The 21,488-nt window shown below is 36.8% G+C and overlaps 1 protein-coding gene across 25 annotated transcripts in view; it reads right to left on the bottom strand.

Annotated features, from left to right (window-relative positions):
- The window catches only part of TRDN (triadin), a 392,562-nt gene that overhangs the window by 294,302 nt on the left and 76,772 nt on the right, over positions 1-21,488 (bottom strand). For all 25 annotated transcript variants that reach the window (XR_010659958.1, XR_010659959.1, XR_010659960.1 and 22 more), the window contains exons 3-4: positions 10,280-10,444; positions 9,007-9,039 (exon numbers count right to left, since the gene is read on the bottom strand). Coding sequence is in view for 19 of the 25 variants with exons in the window: in XM_065911840.1 (XP_065767912.1) it covers positions 9,007-9,039; positions 10,280-10,444 (198 nt within the window). In the remaining 6 variants the exon portion in view is untranslated. The remainder of the gene's footprint in view (positions 1-9,006; positions 9,040-10,279; positions 10,445-21,488) is intronic.

Here is a 21,488-nt window from a genome sequence, read left to right as displayed (position 1 = left end):
CAGGGTGACCATATACAGCCTTGATGGACTCCCTTCCTGATTTGGAACCAATCTGTTGTTCCATGTCCAGTTTTAACTGTTGCTCCTTGACCTGCACATAGATTTCTTAGGAGGCAGGTCAGGTGGTCTGGAATTCCCATCTCTTTCAGAATTTTCCACAGTTTATTGTGATCCACACAGTTGAAGGCTTTGGCATAGTCAATAAAGCAGAAGTAGTTGTTTTTCTGGAACTCTCTTGCTTTCTCGACGATCCAAAGGATGTTGGCAATTTGATCCCTGGTTCCTCTGCCTTTTCTAAATCCAGCTTGAACACCTGGAAGTTCACATTTCACGTACTATTGAATCCTGATTTGGAGAATTTTGAGCATTACTTTGCTAGCATGTGAGATGAGTGCAATTGTGTGGTAGTTTGAACATTCTTTGGCATTGCTTTTCTTTGGGATTGGTATGAAAACTGACCTTTTCCAGTCCTGTGGCCACTGCTGAGTTTTCCAAATTTGCTGGCATATTGAGTGCAGCACTTTCACAGCATCATCTTTTAGGATTTGAAATAGCTCAACTGGAATTCCATCACCTCCACTAGCTGTGTTTTAGTGATGCTTCCTAAGGCCCACTTGACTTCACATTCCAGGATGTTTGGTTTAGGTGGGTGATCCCACCATCATGGTTATCTGGGTCATGAAGACCTTTTTTGTGCAGTTCTTCTTTGTATTCTTGCCACCTCTTCTTAATATCTTCTGCTTCTAAGTCCCTACGATTTCTGTCCTTTATTGTGCCCATCTTTGCGTGAAATATTCCCTTGGCATCTTGAATTCACTCACAGACTCTTAAATTACTTATCCAACCTTATTTCCAAAAGGAACTAATTAAAATGGTTAGACCACAGCTGAGCTGCCTCAGCCTTTTTATTCTCTGTGATGTTGTCACCAAAATTTAATCCTTTGCTTTAACAGGCTTGCTCCTTTAAGCTCCAGTGTTACTATCATTATATCCACCATTCTAGTTCCAGTTTGCTTGCCTTGGTAGAAATGAGCTCTTTTGGATCCACAATTCGCTACAGCTGCAACTCCCTAGCAAAGTGAATCTCTGGATCATTCATCAGATCTCACTTTAACTCAACCTCCTCAGTCTTTTTCATTCTAATTCCATCTCCAGGCCCACTGTCTGTTCTCCGGGTTTTGCTTCCTGTCCTCACAAGCCTGATCAATATTGGGAAAGACAAGCAGAAGATAAAGCATTGAGTTCCTTCTGCAGCCTAAGGGGAATATGCAGTAGTGCAGTAAGGGAGCTGAGTTTTGATCTAGACTTATTTAGATAAGCAGTCCAAAGATAAATGTATATACTTAACAGTGTTACTAGGGCCAACCTGGTAACCAATATTCTGGGGCTATGAATTTTAACAAGTTTAGTCACCTTTCCATTCTCCCTCCTTTTTTCATGCACAGTATTTTTCAGACACTTTATGTTCAGCCTGGTGTAAGGCACCGAAGCTGCCAGCAAAGATTGATGCATTGAAATCTCTGGCACAGAAACGTGTCCATCTATCTTACTCCTGATGACGTGATACAACCTTCTGAATGGCCTAATCCTAGAGTCTTGAATATTTATGATGCTCAAATTTCCTGGCTCTCTCTTATTCACCCTGACTGCAAAGAGCTATTGCAGATTTCAATAAAGTGAGAAAAATACACAATGAAAGAACTGAGTTTAAATTTACTGGACTCTTTCAACCCCAGGAGCTTTAGGGAAATTTTAAAACACAATTATAAGGAGATGTAATTTGTTTTGCTCTAAGAAGAACCTCTTTCTCTGCCATTGGCATGCATCAGGAACAATCTCACAGAATATCAGCCTTCATATTTGAGTCCTGTTCAAACTTCAAGACGCTCCTTGGTTCACAGAGCAAACAGTTGGGAAAAAAGGAAATTTAAACATAATATAGAGGGGATTTGGGTTCTTTCTTTAAAGGCAGGTGATGATTTATCTCATACAGTCTCTATGTCCCTAAAATTGAAGACCAATTTTTCCTTCCCCCTAAAATGAGTATATATGGTTCTGAAGGACTAAAAGTATGCAGCCTTAACTTTAAAGCTGAATGTCAAGAAATGACATTATAAGATGTAGTTTCTTGTTAAGAGACAATTATTGTCTCCTAATATCACGTATTTCAAGGAACATAAATGCTGTAATGATTATTATTATATACAGACTTATCACAGACAAAGGTTTAAGTAAAAATTAACTGTAAAAAGAGATAAGTATAATCCATTATGTTGTACTTAGACATGTTAGTACAAAAAAGTTAAAAAGCTTTATATTCAACAAAAATTATACTTTTTATGAATGCTTGTGCAATCTCAAAAGTCAGTATCACATGAATGCTAATATAGGAATATGAAAGAAAAATCAATTAGATTTGAGAGAAACCAGTATTTTACTTTTGAAAAAAGAAACAGAAAAATGCTAAGATGCCTATGCTAAATAGACACATATTTTAAACTTTGTTTTAAAAATATTGTTTATTTAACTCCTCTGCCCATTTTTTAAATTGGATTGCTTGGTTTTTGTTGTTTCTACTATGTTTTGTTTCTGTTTTAGATTCCAACAGACAGAACAAAGTTGAGACTACAAGTGGGAGGCGGGCGGCGAGGGCCAATTGGAATAGATGAAAGAGATTAAGAGGTACAATCCTCTAATGTAAAATAAATGATCATAGGAATATAGTGTACACATAGGGAATATAGTCAATATTGTTATGACTTTGTACAGCAGTGAATAATAACTGGTTTTACTTCAGTGATCATTTCATAATGCCTAAAAACAATGAATCACTAAGTTGCATTAACATAATGTTGTATGTTAATTATAACTCAATAAAATTTGCAAACTGTAATAATTTTTGAAAAAGTGATATTGCTTTATGTTTCAGATGTAATTCTTGTTGTAGGTATATTTCATCTAAACTTTGATGCTGCTGCTCACTTAATTTATGGAAAATGTTTCCTATGTTAACTAATGGAAAATGTTTGCTATGTTATCTAATGGGCAAAGTCAGCCTTTGTTTTCAAATTTCTTACTCAAATGAAACTTCAGTTCAGTTCAGTTCAGTTCAGTTGCTCAGTCGTGTCCGACTCTTTGCGACCCCATGAACCACAGCACGGCAGGCCGCCCTGTCCATCACCAACTCCTGGAGTCCACCCAAACCCACATTCATTGAGTCGGTGATGCCATCCAACCATCTCATCCTCTGCTGTCCCCTTCTCCTCCTCCTCTCAGTCTTTCCCAGCATCAGGGTCTTTTCAAATGAGTCAGCTCTTCACATCAGGTGGCCAAAGTACTGGAGTTTCAGCTTCAACATCAGTCCTTCCAATGAACACTCAGGACTGATCTCCTTCAGGATGGACTGGTTGGATCTCCTTGAAGTCCAAGGGATTCTCAAGAGTCTTCTTCAATACCACATCTCAAAAGCATCAATTCTTCGGTGCTCAGCTTTCTTTATAGTCCAACTCTCACATCCATACATGACCACTGGAAAAATCATAGCCTTGACTAGATGGACCTTTGTTGACAAAGTAATGTCTCTGTTTTTTAATATGCTGTCTAGGTTTGTCATAATTTTCCTTCCAAGGAGTAAGCGTCTTTTAATATCATGACTGCAATCACCATCTGCAGTGATTTTTGGAGACTCTCCAAAAATAAAGTCAGCCACTGTTCCCACTGTTTCCCCATCTATTTGCCATGAAGTGATGGGACGAGATGCCATGATCTTAGTTTTCTGAATGTTGAGCTTTAAGGCAACTTTTTCATTCTCCTCTTTCACTTTCACCAAGAGGCTCTTTATTTATTTATTTATTTAGTTTTTGACCAAGAGGCTTTTTAGTTCTTCTTCACTTTCTGCCATAAGGATGGTGTCATGAGGTTATTGATATTTTTCCTGGCAATCTTGATTCCAGCTTGTGTTTCATCCAGCCCAGCATTTCTCATGATGCACTCTGCATATAAATTAAATAAGCAGGGTGACAATATACAGCTTTGACATACTCCTTTTCCTATTTGGAACCGGTCTGTTTTTGTTTTTGTTTTTTTGACAAGGAGTTACTTTGATTTGTTCCATGTCCAGTTCTAACTGTACGCAGGTCAGGAAGCAACAGTTAGAACGGAACATGGAACAAATCAAACTAACTCCTTGTCAAAAAAATATATAATTATACTTTTCAGTTCAAAAACAATTTTAGCAGGTATTTTTAGGAAATTATTATGAAGTAATAAATTTTGTAACATACTCGGAAGATAAATTATTATAAATAGATGAAAATGTTTAAATTATTTAGATTTACTATAAGTTCACTTTACAACAAATTATAAAACAAGACAAATCATTATTCTACTGCACATTATTTTATTTGAATTAATGTGAGGTAAAATTTTGAATTGTTTATAAAGCTAAGAGTCTTTTTGAAAGTTTTATATTCCTGAAATATTTATGTGAGACGGATACTAAATTCTGATACTTCACTTTAGGGAATAATTTTTAAAGTTTTAAATATAAAGGAAATTAACTCCAATAATTTTGTTAGATATCATGAAAAAAATTTATAGGCAAAAGAGAATATATATTAAATTCATACATTTACATATATTTATTGAGCAACTAGCATATAGTGAGTTTTTTGTTAATAGGAGGTAGAAAATACATATAATAAATAAATGTTACATAATGTATTATGTGTATATATATACACGTGTGTGTATGTGTGTGTGCTCAGTCGCTTAGTCATGTCCGACTCTCTGTGACCTCCTGGACTGTAGCCAGTCAGGCTCCTCTGTCCATGGAATTTCCCAGGCAAGAATACTGGTATGGGTTGCCTTTTCCTACGCCAGAGGATCTTCTTGACCCAGGGATTGACCCCATGTCTCTTGTATCCCCTGTATCTCCTGCACTGGCAGGTGGATTTTTTACCACTGTGCCAACAGGGAAGCCCACATATATATACACATACATTCATATATATGAACACACACACACACACATACACATAGTGAATTGGTCCTGCAAATAGTATATAATTTAATTTTTTGTCAATGAAAGTGTTAGTGGCTCAGTTGTGTCCGACTCTTGCAACCCCACTAACTGTAGCCTGCCAGGCTCCTCTGTCCATGGGATTCTCCAGGCAAGAACACTGAAGTGGGTTGCCATGCCCTTCACAAAATATTAAGCATTTTATATTAAATAAAATATGATAAGGTCTGACTTCAATTAGATTAAATATTTCATAATATAATTATATAAATTAGGTTTTAAATTTCTTTTTGAATTATTCAGAATTAGTCTGAAATGAATCACAGAAATTTGACATCCATGGGTTTATTCAACACGTCTTTAACAGTTTGGTTGCCTTAGAAAATATCCAGTTATATTTAAAAGAATCAGTGTTAAACGGATTTGGTTGTTTCAAAGTACTTGTTTTTTTCAAAGCAGTCATACTTCCTAGGAACAAATATTGAAAAGAACTGAAAAGAACTGCTCACCTTTAAATTTTTAAAAGTCATTTTTAGCTTTCAGTGTTTATTTCCTATGGATATTCTTTTTGTTTTGTTCTCAAGGGACTCTCCCTCAAGAGCAATGCATTCTTTCACATTATTCAGCTAAATAAAAGGCAAAATCATGAAATGAAATTTGTCATTGCGCCTGTATCTGACCCTACCTTATTTTTGACTTCACACCATCCCATCATGACACAGGACAACTAAGTGTCAGCACCACCACTCTCCTTTAGCAGATATATGCAAGACAGCCTACTGGCTTCTTTGGTTGGCATTATAGCAATTTGCTGATGGGTGAAAGACACTTCTTTATTTTGTAACATAGAATAAGTATTTGATAACTCTGGAGATGTTCTCAGGCAGATCAGTTTTAGGAAAGCATCAATTAATTTGATTCCCTTAATGCTACTGGCACTCATTTATCCCTTAGAAGATGGGGTGATAACAGGTCCATGTTTACCCTGCTGTGAAGAATGCTACTGAACAGGGTGATTCCAGGTAAACAAAGCACACCCACCATACATAGCGTGGAATTGTTCTAGAATATGTGATTTACAATTGTATTGGGTTTTGTAATTAGAAGTTTTAAGTAATCAAATGATAAAAATACATATTTTATAATGATTCGGTGTCTTTGATCCTCATCCTGGAGTGTTTGGTAATAGAACTTAATATTTAAATTTTGACAAGCTGAAAAATAAATATGAGTAAAGAATATAAAGACACTAAGTTGAAGGCAGGAGGAGAAGGGGATGACAGAGGATGAGATGGTTGGATGGCATCACCAGTGTTTGGTAATAGAACTTAATATTTAAATTTTGACAAGCTGAAAAATAAATATGAGTAAAGAATATAAAGACACTAGGTTGAAGGCAGGAGGAGAAGGGGATGACAGAGGATGAGATGGTTGGATGGCATCACTGACGCAATGGACATGAGTTTGAGTAGGCTTCAGGAGTAGTTGATGAACAGGGAAGCCTGGCGTGCTGCAGTCCATGGGGTCACAAAGAGTCAGACATGACTGAGTGACTGAACTGAACTGAACTGAGGTACTACATTTAATATCCTAAGGCTATATTTATATATAACAACATAAACCACAGAGGAGCAGATTCTAAAGCATCATCCATATTAATAACCTGTTTAATAATCAATCCTATAAACCTGAGATTATGTGACTGGACAATTATTCCTTATTAAATTAGAAATGCAAACTCCACTCATAAGTAACAAGGTGGCTGAATTTTCATTTTGGTAAAAATAGCTAGAACTGGACAAATGAAACCAACATTTTTAGCACATATAAACAAAATGTTTCATATAGACACAGGACAGTTAAATAAACAATGTCACAACCTGATAATTTAGGTAGTATAAAATGGCTAAATATTATTCAATTTATCTGAATGGGAAAGAGTACTACTGAAAAGATTAATACTCATTTAGACAGGTGAAAATCAAATATTTTTAGAGAATATAATTCTAGATTATATAAAAACAATTAAAAAATTCTTAAAACACAATTTCAAAATGTGAAATTCATAAAATAATCCATAAGGTAGAGATAAGCTCATAGAATCTTTCCCCAAATAATAATATGAAAATATGCTTTTAAAAGCAGAATATGTATTACAAATGTTTTGCAAAATATTACATGGTGATTAAAAACTTGTTTCTATGACGATTCTACAAAAGAAAAGGTTTTAAATAAAATATGTTAATTGTAGTGAAATATATTTCCTTTGGTTCACTTCAACTAAGGGTTGTTATTATACAGGTTCTGTAACAAGGTAGGGTGTATAACATGTTTCTCTAAATGTCCATTTTCTCATGTAACTCTGTGAACAATAATATTAAGAAAATATATTCAGGTGATTTTAGTCAATTCTCTTTCTAGTAATCCTTGAAGGCATTAGTGTACATGGTTTTAAACATACATATCTCTTAGACTGTTTGAACTAATAATCATTACTGACATTTAAAAAAAAATCCTAAACAATTATTTAATAGTTTCTCTGTTGATCTGGTAAAGTAAGGCAATAATTTAAGAAACAACGAACAGCTTTATGTGCATTTGACATTTATGGTAAACATTTCATAAAATTTAATTTTAAAATAATCCCACCAGGAAATTCAAATCAAAAGTAATGAACAGATTCTACATTAAATACTAGATATTGATTTATGAAGAATGTGATCTTATATGATATTCTCATAGAATTTAATTTATAAGTAAGAAAACATTTGTCCTCCTCTTTCCCACATCTAAACCGACTAAATATATACATAAATTGTAATTTCCAGACTATGACTAGTAACCCATTATATTAAATTTTGATTATGTTCTGTGCACTATCCATTGGAGATCCACTATAAAAAGACTTAACTTTTTACCCCAAGAAGTTTATAAACTAATCTAGAGTCTCGAAACCCGGATTTGATGACAAAGTCTGAGTTCTTGGGTTCTCATCATGGATTTGTGAGTAATATTTCTCTTCTCAATAGCTTCATAAACACTTTCATTTCTAGATGGCATTCCCACATTTGAGTTTCACTACTTAATTTATCATTTATTGGACAAGTTATAAATTCAAATTTTCCAAATTAACATACATATACTAAGCAGATTTTATTCCAAACAGTGAGGTGATCATCATCTGTTAGGCAAGGCCAAAGCTCCAAATTCGGATCCTACTGTTTGCATCCACAATAGGTCTAGGGAGATAGCAATAGGAGCCAGCAAGTTTCCCTCTGTAACAAATACACCCAAGAGCTACTGCTCAGCATGTGGAACAATAGTGGAACAATAGTGGTTTAGGTGCTAAGTCATGTCCAACTCTAGCCACCCCATGGACTGTAGCCTGCCAGGCTCCTCTCTCCATGGGATTTCCCAGGCAAGAATACTGGAGTGCGTTGCCATTTCCTTCTCCAATTAGTTATGTGGAACAATAACTAATTGCATTAAGAGTGATTTCTATGTATCTTTCTCCTACAAAATAAACCTCAGGATACTATACTTTGCTTTCTATTATTCCTTCTAGACATAATTCCTACCCCTTCCTGTAAAATCTCTGAGTCTTTTTCTTTCTTCACGGTTCTAACTCCCTTTCCCAGTTATATTGCGCCTATCTTTTGGATTTGTGCCCATTTCATTCAGTGACTGAAGACCTTGATTATTCCTTCAAGGGATCGCTGTGAACCACAACCAACCACACTCAGATGATTCAATTGCTTTATGAGGACATATAATATATACCGCCTCCAAGATTATTCTCCTCCACATTATATCAGCCACATTGTCCTATAGCTATCATCTAAAATTGAATAAAATACTGATAATAACTGAAGAAAAATTTAAAAAACCAAACTAAGTCCACAACAAAGTAAAATCTATTTGAGTCATGATGAAAATCAACATTACCATAAAAAATACTTTTTTTTTGCAGAGGTGAAACAACTAACCTTTTTTTTTCAAGGGAGGCTCCTCTATTTCTCCTAAATGAAGACAAAAACAGTAAATTAGAAAAATTTTCAGCGGAGCATAAAATTGCCTCTCAATTTTCCCATTTGCTTTTGTTCATTCTTTTATAAAACATCTATTAATTTTGATAATAGTAGTCTATATATTACTTTGCATTCCAAATTCCAAGCTTTAATATAAACTTTGCCTATGTACATGTATTTAAGATAGTTTCACTTTTATGAGTTCAATAAAATTGTGGCAGTTATCCAAATTATACATTACGGTTTGTATATCATGCTCATTTCAGTTCTCTGCTGTTCATCTCAACTTCTGACAGAGGCCAAACAAATACAAATTTAGACAAAGTCATAGAAAGGGCTAAGATAATAAGAGCTTTCCTGGTAGTCAAGGCTGGATACGTAAGTTCTGATGAGTAAAGCTGATCTTAAAAATGTCATCGAAAAGGCAGAATCACAGTACTTGTTCTTTTCACATCCACTTAATAGAAGTTTACATGTGGTTTAAGTTTGTTATTTCCTTTTGTTCATTTATATATAACAGAGAGTAAATAGGTTAGTTGCATAATTTCTGTGACATTTACCTCCATTTGTTTCAATCAGTTTACTTTCATCATGATTTTAGTAGGATTGCTTTCAGCTATTTATGAATACAAATTTTATGTATAACATATATATATGCATATTTAGTCTTACTACTGTTATTTCAAACTTGGGAAATAGTAACTATTTCTTTCTTGAAAAAGCATATAAATGTGTTTCTACTGTGGTTTTGTAGGTTTGCCTAATAAGTCTCTCTGTACTACTCTAATACAGCATTTAATTTTGACATCTTTGCCATAATGGCAGATAATCTATAAGTTGAAAGCCACATAAAGACCAATTTACTGAGTTTGGCAACCTGTTGATAGGCGATTTGCACTCAGAAATGTATTCATTTTGGTTTAGCTTGACCCAAGTGCACATTTGTGCAGAAATTTAAGTAAGTAAGTAAAGTAAAGTTGCTCAGTCGTGTCTGACTCTTTGCGACCCCATGGACTATAGCCTACCAGGCTCCTCTGTTCATGTGATTTTCCAGACAAGAATACTGGAGTGGGTTGCCATTTCCTTCTCCAGGGGATCTTCCTGACCCAGGGATTGAACCTGGGTCTCCAGCATTGCAGACAGACACTTTACCGTCTGAGCCACCAGGAAACTACTATTATACATATCAAATAGCAGACTCAGCAGTTGGATGCCTCTGTGCTCTTTGTACCTTTATCAGTGTCCTCCTCTCCATCATCATCATCTTCTTCATCACCCTCAGATGAGATGATGTCAGACAGCAAAGAAAAGAAGCCATAGACCCAGTCGGTGGTTTCCTCCACAGCATCATGTACAAGTTTTAGAGGATCTGAGCCAATCTTGGAAATAGAGCTTGCTAAAAGTAATTAAAAACAAAGAAAAGTTTTGCAATTATTCCCAAAGAAACCAAAAAAAGGTGATTTTCCTGATTTATTCTTTTAACACAATAAATATGTCGATTTTGTTAATTTAAATATTGCTTGGAAATAGTTCTTTTGCTCATAAAAAGAAATTAATTTTTGTCATAGTATACAGGTGTGTTCAATTAAAAAGAGACGTTATTGGGTACATCTGGTACCAAACACTATAGGGTTACCCTTGAGAAGTTTACAATCCAAGTAAGCATTCAGCACAGGGAAAAATTAAGAATGAATTAAAGAAATGTGTATTATGTTATCCACATTGTAGCAATCCTGAGTTACAGATGTTCTGGAACAGAAGAAATCATTCTTGGTCTATATTGTACTGGAAAGCATCATGGAAAAATGGCTCTGTAAATTTTTAGACAAACAGTAAGTTCTGAGTTGACTAAGATAGCTGTGACTAAAGTAAAATTGATAGGTTCATTTATTATGATTTATGATACATCAGGAAATATCTAGAATTGTCAAGGTAGTAATCATATCAAGTTTCGGTTAGATTCAATTGTTTTATTTTTGTTAGACATCCCAGTACCTAAAAATAAAAAAAAAGCATTTGAACTTCTAGTAACTTCAGTGGGTGGTATTAGGAAAAAATTGAAGTCTGTAAATCTTCCCTTTCTTATATCCTAAGGGATATAAACTGTTTGTAAAATGAAAGATTAAATAATAAAAATGCAAGCAAGTAAATAGACATATTATGGGTTTCCAACATGTTGTTATTCTCATTCTAGCTACATGAAAATTGCTCTGAAGGAATAAGGGTAGCCTTTAAGATCTGATTGAAAATGTGATCTAGCCAGAAATATGGTCTGAGTTGCATCTGATTTTTCAACAATCTATAATTAACTTTTAGATTTATGTCTTTCTTAATTTTAAAAACTACTTAAGATTTTCAGGGATTCTCTTCCTTTGATATCTTAAGAGACTAGAATTATATCAACATATTATACTATCTAGAGGTTAAGTATGCCAAAATGAAGCTTTTACTCTGATTAAGATAGGAAATCACTGGAAGGTTTGAGCAGAGGAAAAAGTGATTTGATTTATATAACTTCATTTGCCACGTTGAGGATTGAAAGAATGCCAGGTTGGAAACAGGAAAATAAAGAGCCAAGTGAAACAATCTATAACCCAAGAGGAAGAAGATGGTGATCTCTGTATCACCCATACAGAAGGTGGTAACTGTGTGTGATGAGGTGTGATTGGATTCTGAATGTACTTAAGACAGAATTGATGGCAGAGACTGACAGTATGGGCTGCTGGATGTGACAGAAAGAGAGAGGTATGGAGTAACTTCAAGGCTTTTGGATTGAGAAACTGGAAGAATGAAACTACTGTTTACCAAAATGGGGAGAACTAGAGAGAAACAGGGTCTGTTGGGCAGAGTATTTAAGTAGCTAATTTTTAAACGTGTTAAATTTGAGTTGTCAACTAGACCTTTAAGTGGAGATGTAGACATCTGTATAGCTTAATATGATCTACAAAAATGAAGTTCTAGTTGAAGATAGAAATTTGGAAGTTCAACAGAGAATAGAAAGAACTCAAAGCTATGTGATCACTAAGGAAGTGGAACTAGGAACAATCCACCAGTAAGAAGATAGGCAAATCAGAGAGATGAGGAAAAATCATCAATGAATTCTGAGGAGGGATGAGAGACAGACAGAGACAAAGAGACACACAGAGACAGATTAATTGAGAGGAAAGAAAAAAAGAGAGTATAATGTACTAGAGATCAAGTCAAGAAATTGTTTCAGTGAGGATAAAGTGAGCAGTTGGCAAATGTTGCTGATAAGTCAAGAAAGACAAAGACTTAGAATAGAACTTAAGACTTTATTAATGATGAGGATGTCACTAGTAACCTTCAAAGGGCAATTTCAGTGAAATACATTCAAGACCAAATAGGAAGAACTTACAGATAATAAATATATTTTACTGTAAAGTAAATGACAGAGATTGGGCAATAGTTGAAGAACTGGAACCATAGTGGGGTTTTCATTGTTAGTATTGTTCAAGAGGGAAGAATATTCTATTTTTATGCTGATGGGTAAGATCCCATAGAGAGGGAAAATAATATGAGGAGACTTCTGAGCAAAATTTTAATTTTATGTTCTGTTTCAGAGGATTCACAGTCCATCACAGGGATGCCAAGTTACAACTAGTCCCAGGGAAATGTACTTCCATGAATCAATGGCAGCATAACTTTACTCTTTGGACCTTATTTCACTGTTTCATGTGAATAAGACATGATACTCTGAAAGGTGAGATTAAACCTTAGAGAAAGGAAATGAAATGGAATTTTATAATTGCAATTGAGAATTTTAAAAGAACTATATGTAAGAAACTGGATTGTCCTGGCACCATTAAAGGCATTTTTAGAAGTAGTATATTTTATATCTAATGGAAGAATATTGCAAATGGGATTTTTATGATTTGAATAGATTGAGACCATTTCCCCATTCCTCTTCTTTCTAAGTGTTCACTGAGGAACTTAACAATAAAATCCAACAAAATAGATAGTTTAATTATCCTTATGCTTAAATGCACTATATATATATATATATATATATATACACACACACATACACACATACACTTTGCAGACATGCATATTGTAGGGTTCTAAAATTGTCAAACTGCGTTATTTTTATGAAAAAAATGCTGGCTTGAGACCAGCCTCTGATTTTCAGTCAAATGAACAACAACTTTAAAAACATATAGGGATAGATATATCTCAAAAAAATAGCAGTCCTCATGTTAATTCTGATTCCCTCTCTCAAACATCACATCCAAATTATATCAGTGGGAATAATATTATACAATGCAACTAAACCTTTTATAGATGCCTTCTTTTTTAATCATACTTTCCTACCTCTCATGTTTCCATGAGTTAAATTACATACACTATAAAAAATATAATCATAAAAATGGTAGTAGCTAACACTTTTAGGGTGTATATTAACTGTCAGATACCATTCTAAGAACTTAAATGTACATTAACTCACTTATTCTTTTCAAAAATCCAGTGAGGTAGGCATCTCTATTTTAAAGACAAAATTGAGACAGAGGGAATGTAAATAAGATGCCTAAGGCTACATAGCTAGTAAGGGAACCAGATTTTGCTCTCTTCAGATTACGACTCAACTACTATACAATACTGCTACCAAACAAACAAAAACATGAATTCAAAATAGGTTCTAGAGTATGATGTATTTTCATCCAACATCTCAGCAAGATATTGCTGAGGCACTGAGATCCTGGAATAATCTCCCTACTTCCTGAGCTTCTGTTATATGAGATAAGAATTGTTTCTCAATATTCAACTCACTTTTAATTGTCTCTTATGTTTCTTACAGAAAAATATACCACTGAATGCAAGGCTCCTTATAATCAGTAATTGGATTCTTGGCACTGATAAAAGACTGCCAAGAGATGCAAGAGAGTCAAGGAAAGGTTTTAAGTTAAATAAGATTTTTATTCATCCAGTGTCTTTGAAGCCAAACTATATAGATTCTTCATTTCTAAATGAGAACATACACAGGAAATTAAATTAGTCATTTTCTCTGCCTTACTCCTAAAGAACAAAGTTTATGATTTCATCATTATCTTTGACCATCAGTCTTACATATAATTGGCTCTTCTCTATCTTTCAAATCCTGAGAAGCATCAGCAAATGACATTTACAGGCACGGGCTCTGAGTTCAGAATGACAGTGTTCAAATTCAGCTCTCCTATCTAATGCTGAACTGTGCAATAATGAAGACAGAGACAAAAGGAAAAATCAGTAATAATGCTTCTGTCTTTATTTACAATTTTGTTCATCCCAAATTCTTGTATTAGTTTTTAAATATTAGAGATGGTATTAAAATACTGGCATCTTAACTACTGTTGTTTGGAGCTTCTTAAATTTGGCAACTAGAGTGAGTGCTTTATTCATCTGACTTAGTCCTAGTGTTTATGCCACCTGCATGCTGTGTGGTGTTGAGAAAATTAACTGTTGCCATATCTATAAAATTCATTGATATGTCTCCTTTTCTGAAGTCACTGGTCTAAGCTAAGACCTCAACCCCTTATGCCTGTTGTCTCTATATTCAGACTTCTCATACCTCAATTTATAATATGTCCAGTTCTGGCCAACAGTATTATACAGTATGATACAAAACCAAAGTACTCTGTGCTTCAGTTTGCTAGAATGAAAAATGACAATAAGAGTACCAATACTTCACAAGTCTGACATCAGTATTACATGAGATAATACATTCAAAGCACACTGGAAAGTGCCTGGTAATTAATCAATGTCATTGTGGGAGAAGCAAGATTGCCTTTGAATTTTGAATGACCCAAGGGCTCTTTCCAGTTTGCTATCTGGGGTTAGTGGCTTCTCCTCCCCTCAGCAGCAGGCACTGTGTATGATCTCATCTTTCTCAAGTTCTTCAAATGTTGTACAACTGTCATTTCCAGTAGCCCCTGGGATGTTTGGGACCTTAGTTCTGACTGCATGGTATCCATTACCAAAGAAGTGATCCCTCCAACTATAAGGCTGACCTCTTGCATTCCTTAAAGAAGGAAAGAGCAACAGTGTCTCTCTGAGTCACTCCACAGGATGGCCAGAGAACCATCCTACAACCAAGCTTGTAGGCATCTTCTGACCCTCTGCCCATAAGTCTCTGCCAGATGCTATTTATCGAGCTTCACTCAACTTTACTGTACATAAACTCTTAGGTGTAAAGTGCCTACAATACAGCAAAACATGTAGCAAATGTTAGATAATTGTTAATTCAATTTCAAGGAGATCCCACCAGTCCTTCCTAAAGGAGATCAGTCCTTGGGTATGCCTTGGAAGGACTGATGTTGAAGCTGAAATTCCAATACTTTGGCCACCTGATAAGAAGAGCTGACTCACTGGAAAAGACCTTGATGCTGGGAAAGATTGAGGGCAGGAGGAGAAGGGGATGACAGAGGATGAGATGGTTGGGTGGCATCACCGACTCGATGGATCTGGGTCTGGGTGAACTCCGGGAGTTGGTGATGGACTAGGAGGCCTGGCATGCTGCAGTTCATGGGGTCGCAAAGAGTCGGACACGACTGAGCAACTGAACTGAACTGAACTGAACTGTCTGAATTTTCAGAATCATCTAACTCACACATACGGTAGTCTGGGCTTCCCAGGTGGCTCAGTGGTAAAGAATCTGTCTGCCAATGCAGGAAATGCAGGAGACACAGGTTCAATTGCTGACTTTCGAAGATCCCCTGGAGTAGGAAATGGCAACCCATTCCACTGTTCTCGACTGGAAAATTCCAAGGACAGAGGAGCCTGGTGGGCTACAGTCCATGGGGCCACAGAGTCGGAAGCGGCGGAGCACACACACACAGCGCAGCGCGGCGTGGCCGTGCTCCCTAAGTGCGCACTGCGATAAATGTCACCCTGTGATCACTTACTCCCCACGTCCTCACAGGCAACATGTCAGAGTCTGCCAAATCCAAACACCGCTTTCCTCAGGACTCAGGGAACAACTAGTGCTGCCTCTTATCTCCCCGAAAACATTCACATCCAAATATTGGGATCCAACCTGAGCTAAGGATGTTTTAAGTGTCATAAACTCTACCTAAGTTAGAAAAAAATTCCACTACCTAATTTTGTTAATATGCAGATGTGTATATCTTACAGATATTAGTACTCAATATAAAGTTGGCTAAAATATAAAATTCTTTTAACACAAATTATTTTGCATTTATTATATGAAATATCTTAAACATAATATAATTAACGTTGTTGTTTAGTCACAAAGTGGCATCCAGCTCTTTGCAACCCCGTGGACTCTAGGCTACAGGTTCCTCTCTCCATGGAATTTCCCAGGCAAGAATACTATAGTGGGTTGCCATTTCCTTCCCTAGGGATTCTTCCCAACCCAAGGATCAAATCTGTGTCTCCTGCATTGGCATGCAGATTGTTTATTGCTGAGGCACCAGGGAAGCCCAATAATTAACACAGTGCTGTCATTTATGGGCTTGCTATCTAGTTTTGATCTGTGAGGGGTGTTATTTCATAATATATAGTGGTGATTCCAGACCTAAAGAAATCATTACATTTGAAATGTCTAGCTTCTCCTTTTCTGCCATTAAGTGTTTGAACACTTCATCTCTGTTGGTGAAATTTTGATCAAGTTAAGAAAAATATTAGCAAATTATGCATCATTTAATATGCTCTGAGTTACACAATAATTTTTGTTTGATGTCCTGGGATATTACTGTTTTTGTTCAGGGTAAACAGAATTCCCTAGAACTTTACCAGTGGAAAACAGAGCTATCGATGTGATTTCCCATTCCCAAGTCACCCATCAGCAGTAAAGGAAGCGAAACACAGGGAAGAAAAACAAGACAAAAAGATAAAATGATCTGATTGCTGTCAGAAAATAATGGTTGTCTCCACTATGTTATCAGGCTTCTTATTATGCAGAAATGTAACTGAGAAAACACAAATTCTTGTTAAACAAGAAATCTTGAGATTTCACATCATTCAGAATATTCAACAATTTCCTAAGGATATAAAGTCAAAATACTGATTCAGCTTATTTTTAACCAGGACACATTAGAAACAAAAAGCACTCAGTGAATTTACTTGCCCTCTGGCTCTTTTGGGCCCCAGAGTCTCCAGCATTGCTGATACTAGGCACAGGCATTTAAGAAATAATGAACAAAAACATGTGCTTTCACATCTACTAGAAAGGTTATTGGGCTTCCCTGGGGTCTCAGTGGTAAAGAATCTGCCTGCAATGCAGGAGAACTGGGTTGGATCCCTGGTTCGGGAAGATCCCCTGGAGAAGGGAATAGCAACCCACTCCAGTATTCTTGCCTGGAGAATTCCATGGACAGAAGAGCCTGGTGGGCCATGGTCCACAGGGTCGCAAAGAATCGGACATGACTGAAAATGAGTGACTAAACAGCAGCAGAAAGGTCACTGTCTTCATCAAAGTCATGATTACTCAAGATATTATATTGTAAGTGTTCTAGGTCCAGCATGAAGTAACTTCCAAATTTCTCACAAGTTAGACAGACCAACAGCCTTGAACTTATCTGGCTAAACTCAATGATGTCAGAACTGTCATCTTTAGCTGTTATCATCACAATGGAGACCCATTCAAGCTCTGACAGTCTTTTGCATTCCTTTTCTCTCTTGCAAGTTTATTGTTTTCAAATTCTCTATTTCATTTCAAATTGAAGATAATGCCAATACGAGAAATGAGAAGTAACACATCCAAGGAGGTCAAAAATTCAAGAAATATTTGATATTTAGCAACATTATTCCTTCATATTTAACCTCTAAACTGTATTTACATCCTTCCAAATGAAGTTTGTAAAACTTGCACTAATTGGAATTATAAAATATTCCCATTACTTCCTCTTGAAAAATTCAGCAAATAACTATATATTTGTATGACTGCTTCAGTTCTAGAGAGAACACCTGATATTTTGGTATCCAGTAAGCCACTTTTGTTGTAACCAACATAGTGAAAAATTGTGGCCCTAAAATAGCTTTTCTAAAAATAGCTTTTCTATCCAAGAAGTATTTTGAGAGCCCATTTTTTAATATCCTCTCCTTAAAACCACTTATAGTAGCACTTCAAAATGATTTACAGTGAAGAGTTAATAGAAGTGGATATGACTGATATGGGTTTGGAAGAAGCAAAGGTAAAAATAATAATAAAATGGAGTAGAGGCCAAAGAAAATTAAATTCAACTACCGTAGTACATGCTTTGCATTAAGTAACAGATTCTCACATGGACAAAAATATGAACTTTAATCTATGTTGCAATATTTCTTTGAAATTGAATATATAGGTTAAAATGAGTTTTGTATTAATTTACATTTTGTCATTTAGCAAGAAATATAAATATTAGATTTGTTCCTTTCTGAGAAGGAACTCTGGGTTGGCACTGCTGGGAGGGAACCCACCTACCACTAACAGATGTAAGAGACCTGGGTTCGATCCCTGGGTGGGGAAGAGCCCCTGGAGGAGGACATGGCAACCCACTCCAGTATTCTTGCCTGGAGAATCCCGTGGACAGAGCAGCCTTCTGGGCTACAGTCCACAGGGTCACACAGAGTCGGACATGACTAAAGTAATTTATCACGCAGGAACACAATTAAGTCATGAATAATTTGTGAGATGCTCCTATATAGCATCTTTCAGATGTTTTTGCAGAGAAAAGTGTTTGACGAAATCTCATTTTGATGTGTTTAAATGACATCTTTTACAAATGAGTACCATGACAATGCCATACTCAATAACAGACGTTATATTTTAAAAGTATAAAAACATTGTGAAAAGTTGTATGTAATCTCCTGCCCTGAATTACATAAATAATTTAACTTCAAAATCAAGTGTCTCTTGTATAGATTTTCCTTCCACTAGATTTTTACACAGATAGCGTAGAGAGGTTGAAATTCCTTATAATCTTTTATCCTTACCCTCAATGAATAACCCTCAAAATATGGTGATATAAAAAGCTGGATTCATAAAATTCCTACGGTACTTCTAATAGTCACCACATTATGAATGATTTTAACTAATGCCTGTGGTGCTGGGGTCTGAACAGGGAACAAGAGGCACTTGGGAACCAAAACCGGGTGAAAAGTGAAGGGGGTGGTGGAACATGGGGCCTGGGAAGGCTGATAACACAACAGAAACTGCATCGGTCGTATGACCTCCAAGCCTCCCTCTGCAAAGAGGAGAAGCTGTAACGCTTCTCTTGGAGCTAACTGTGCACCTCGGCCAGGACTTACAAAGCCAAAAGGAGGCTCTGGCAGGAGCTGGGGCTGCGGCAGGAGGAGCTGTTTGTCACCAGGCCGGCAAGGTGAGCCGAGGGATCAGTGACAACAGACATGTGCAAACGCGCCTGGTCCGCTGCAGTGACCTTCGTGGTCCTGCTTGCCTCTGCCTCTCAAGTGTCCCACACAATGAATCTTTGGGCTCACACAAACCCACAACTATGCAGACGAGGGAATTCTGGAAGACACAGTCTTATCTTAGCCAAAGGGACACAACACAAATTCACCACACTTAGCTTCATTAATTATCAACATTTTCACAGTTATATATTTCTTCTCTTCCACCCCTTTTCTTTTTTCTGGCTTACTAAATATTTTAAAGCAAATCTTAGATGCTTAAATTCTTAATCCAAGATCCATAAATACTTCAATAAACATTGTGAGGCTGCCAGGGTTAATACCATGACAGGCAGCCTGGATTAAGTTTTAGCTTCCCCCGAAATGGTAAGATTCCCTACCCGCATCAGGTAACCTGGAGCCAGCCAATCAATATGCGCCCAGTAAGAGACAAAGGAAAAACTAAAAAGCCCGCGAACGCCCAGGTTTAAAAAAGCCCGCGAAAGTCTGTACCAATAAAATTGCTTTACAAACATGTAACCAATCCGCTTAAGCCAGCTACTAATTGCTTATGCATATCTTATAAATTTGCTAACAGCTTGGGCTCGGGGCTTCTTCTGACCCTGCACCACTGTGATGGGTGAGGCAAAAAGCCCTGGCTCGAGTCAGTAATAAACTTCCCTTTTTTGCGAGTTGCATTGTCTTAAAAGCCTTTTTTTCTTCCCGCTCGGGGATTCGGACATCGGGCATAACATTTGGGGGCTCGTCCGGGATGCCTTGACTGGGAGAAAAAAACGCTTACAGGACAAAGGGGAAGGATAAAAAAATAACACCGGTGCTCAGGAAGGACCAGAGTAAATTCAAGGCCCTGCTGGGGAGCAGAAGGGTACGTATCTGGTGCAGAAGGAAAGCTTTCTATAAAGGGGGACTAGTTGGCGTAAGGCCAAGGCCAGCGGACGCGCTGGGAGGCAGCCGACTCTGCAAGAAGGCTTTCTAGAAAGGGGGGGGCCAGGCGGCGTAAGGCCAAGGCCAGCGGACGCGCTGGGAGGCAGCCGACTCTGCAGGAAGGCTTTCTAGAAAGGGGGGGGCCAGGCGGCGTAAGGCCAAGGCCAGCAGACGCGCTGGGAGGCAGCCGACTCCGCGGGAAAAAAAGTTCCTCTCCCGACCCCGAGTCTGGTGAACAGCGGACGCCATTCGGTAAAGTAAATCGGCTACCGGGAGGCAAAAAAAAAAAAAAAAAAAAATACGGGGGGCCCGAAAACCCAGCGCTGTGTCGTCGGCCGACGTCTGTCTGTCTGTGTGTTTGTCTTCGGCTCTCCGTGTTTGTGTGTGTGCCGGCATTGTCTCTGGTCTCCCTTTTCTAAAAGCCCAGGAAAATTCCTGTAACGCCTGGGTGTCTGCAGGTGGCAGGAGACGTCTGTAAGTCCACCCCTTTGCCCCCTCTCCCGCCTCCTCCTCCTTCTTTCAACCTGGCTTCCCTTCCTCCTTTTAAAATCTTTGAAGACATCTGAAGTTTTGTGTCTCTATAAAAGGTTTTCTGAGAGACTGCATTCTTGTATTTAAGAGAGTGTCTGATGAGGACTGCCAGGTTTATATGTGTGTGTGTCTAAATAATTAGGTCATTTCCAAATGAAATAAGATTTTAAAACATTTACTACTAAACACTAATTTCTTTTTACAGAAAAACAAAAGAGATTTGAGACTATAAATAAATAATGTTCCATGCCATCCTAAAATGTTTTTAAAAAAGCAAGAGTTTTAAAAATTATCACTGGTATTTATGCTCACCAATCTATAAAATGCTAATAAAAGTTAGCTCTTGATTGCTAAAAGAAAGCAAGAAGTGTGCTTTCAGTAAAGTATAAAAAAATAGTAAAAAGAGTTATGCATGATCAAGATTTTCTAAAATTAAATTACAATTAATTAGATAAGTAGATTTTGTTAAAAATGACCTGGTTGTAAGAAAACTGCTTAGAACCAATTAGGTCCAAGTGGCTGAGCTGACTTTCACTAGACCTTGAGCCTTGGTATTTACACCCATTGTGACATATCAACAAGCTAAATGATACACCCATCAGCATTGACTAAATCTG

The sequence above is a fragment of the Muntiacus reevesi genome, chromosome 19 (genome assembly GCF_963930625.1).
Source record: "Muntiacus reevesi chromosome 19, mMunRee1.1, whole genome shotgun sequence".
NCBI classification, from domain to species: Eukaryota; Metazoa; Chordata; class Mammalia; order Artiodactyla; family Cervidae; genus Muntiacus; species Muntiacus reevesi.
Note: the sequence above shows the minus strand (reverse complement) of the source record. Positions and strands in the feature narration are given on the sequence as shown.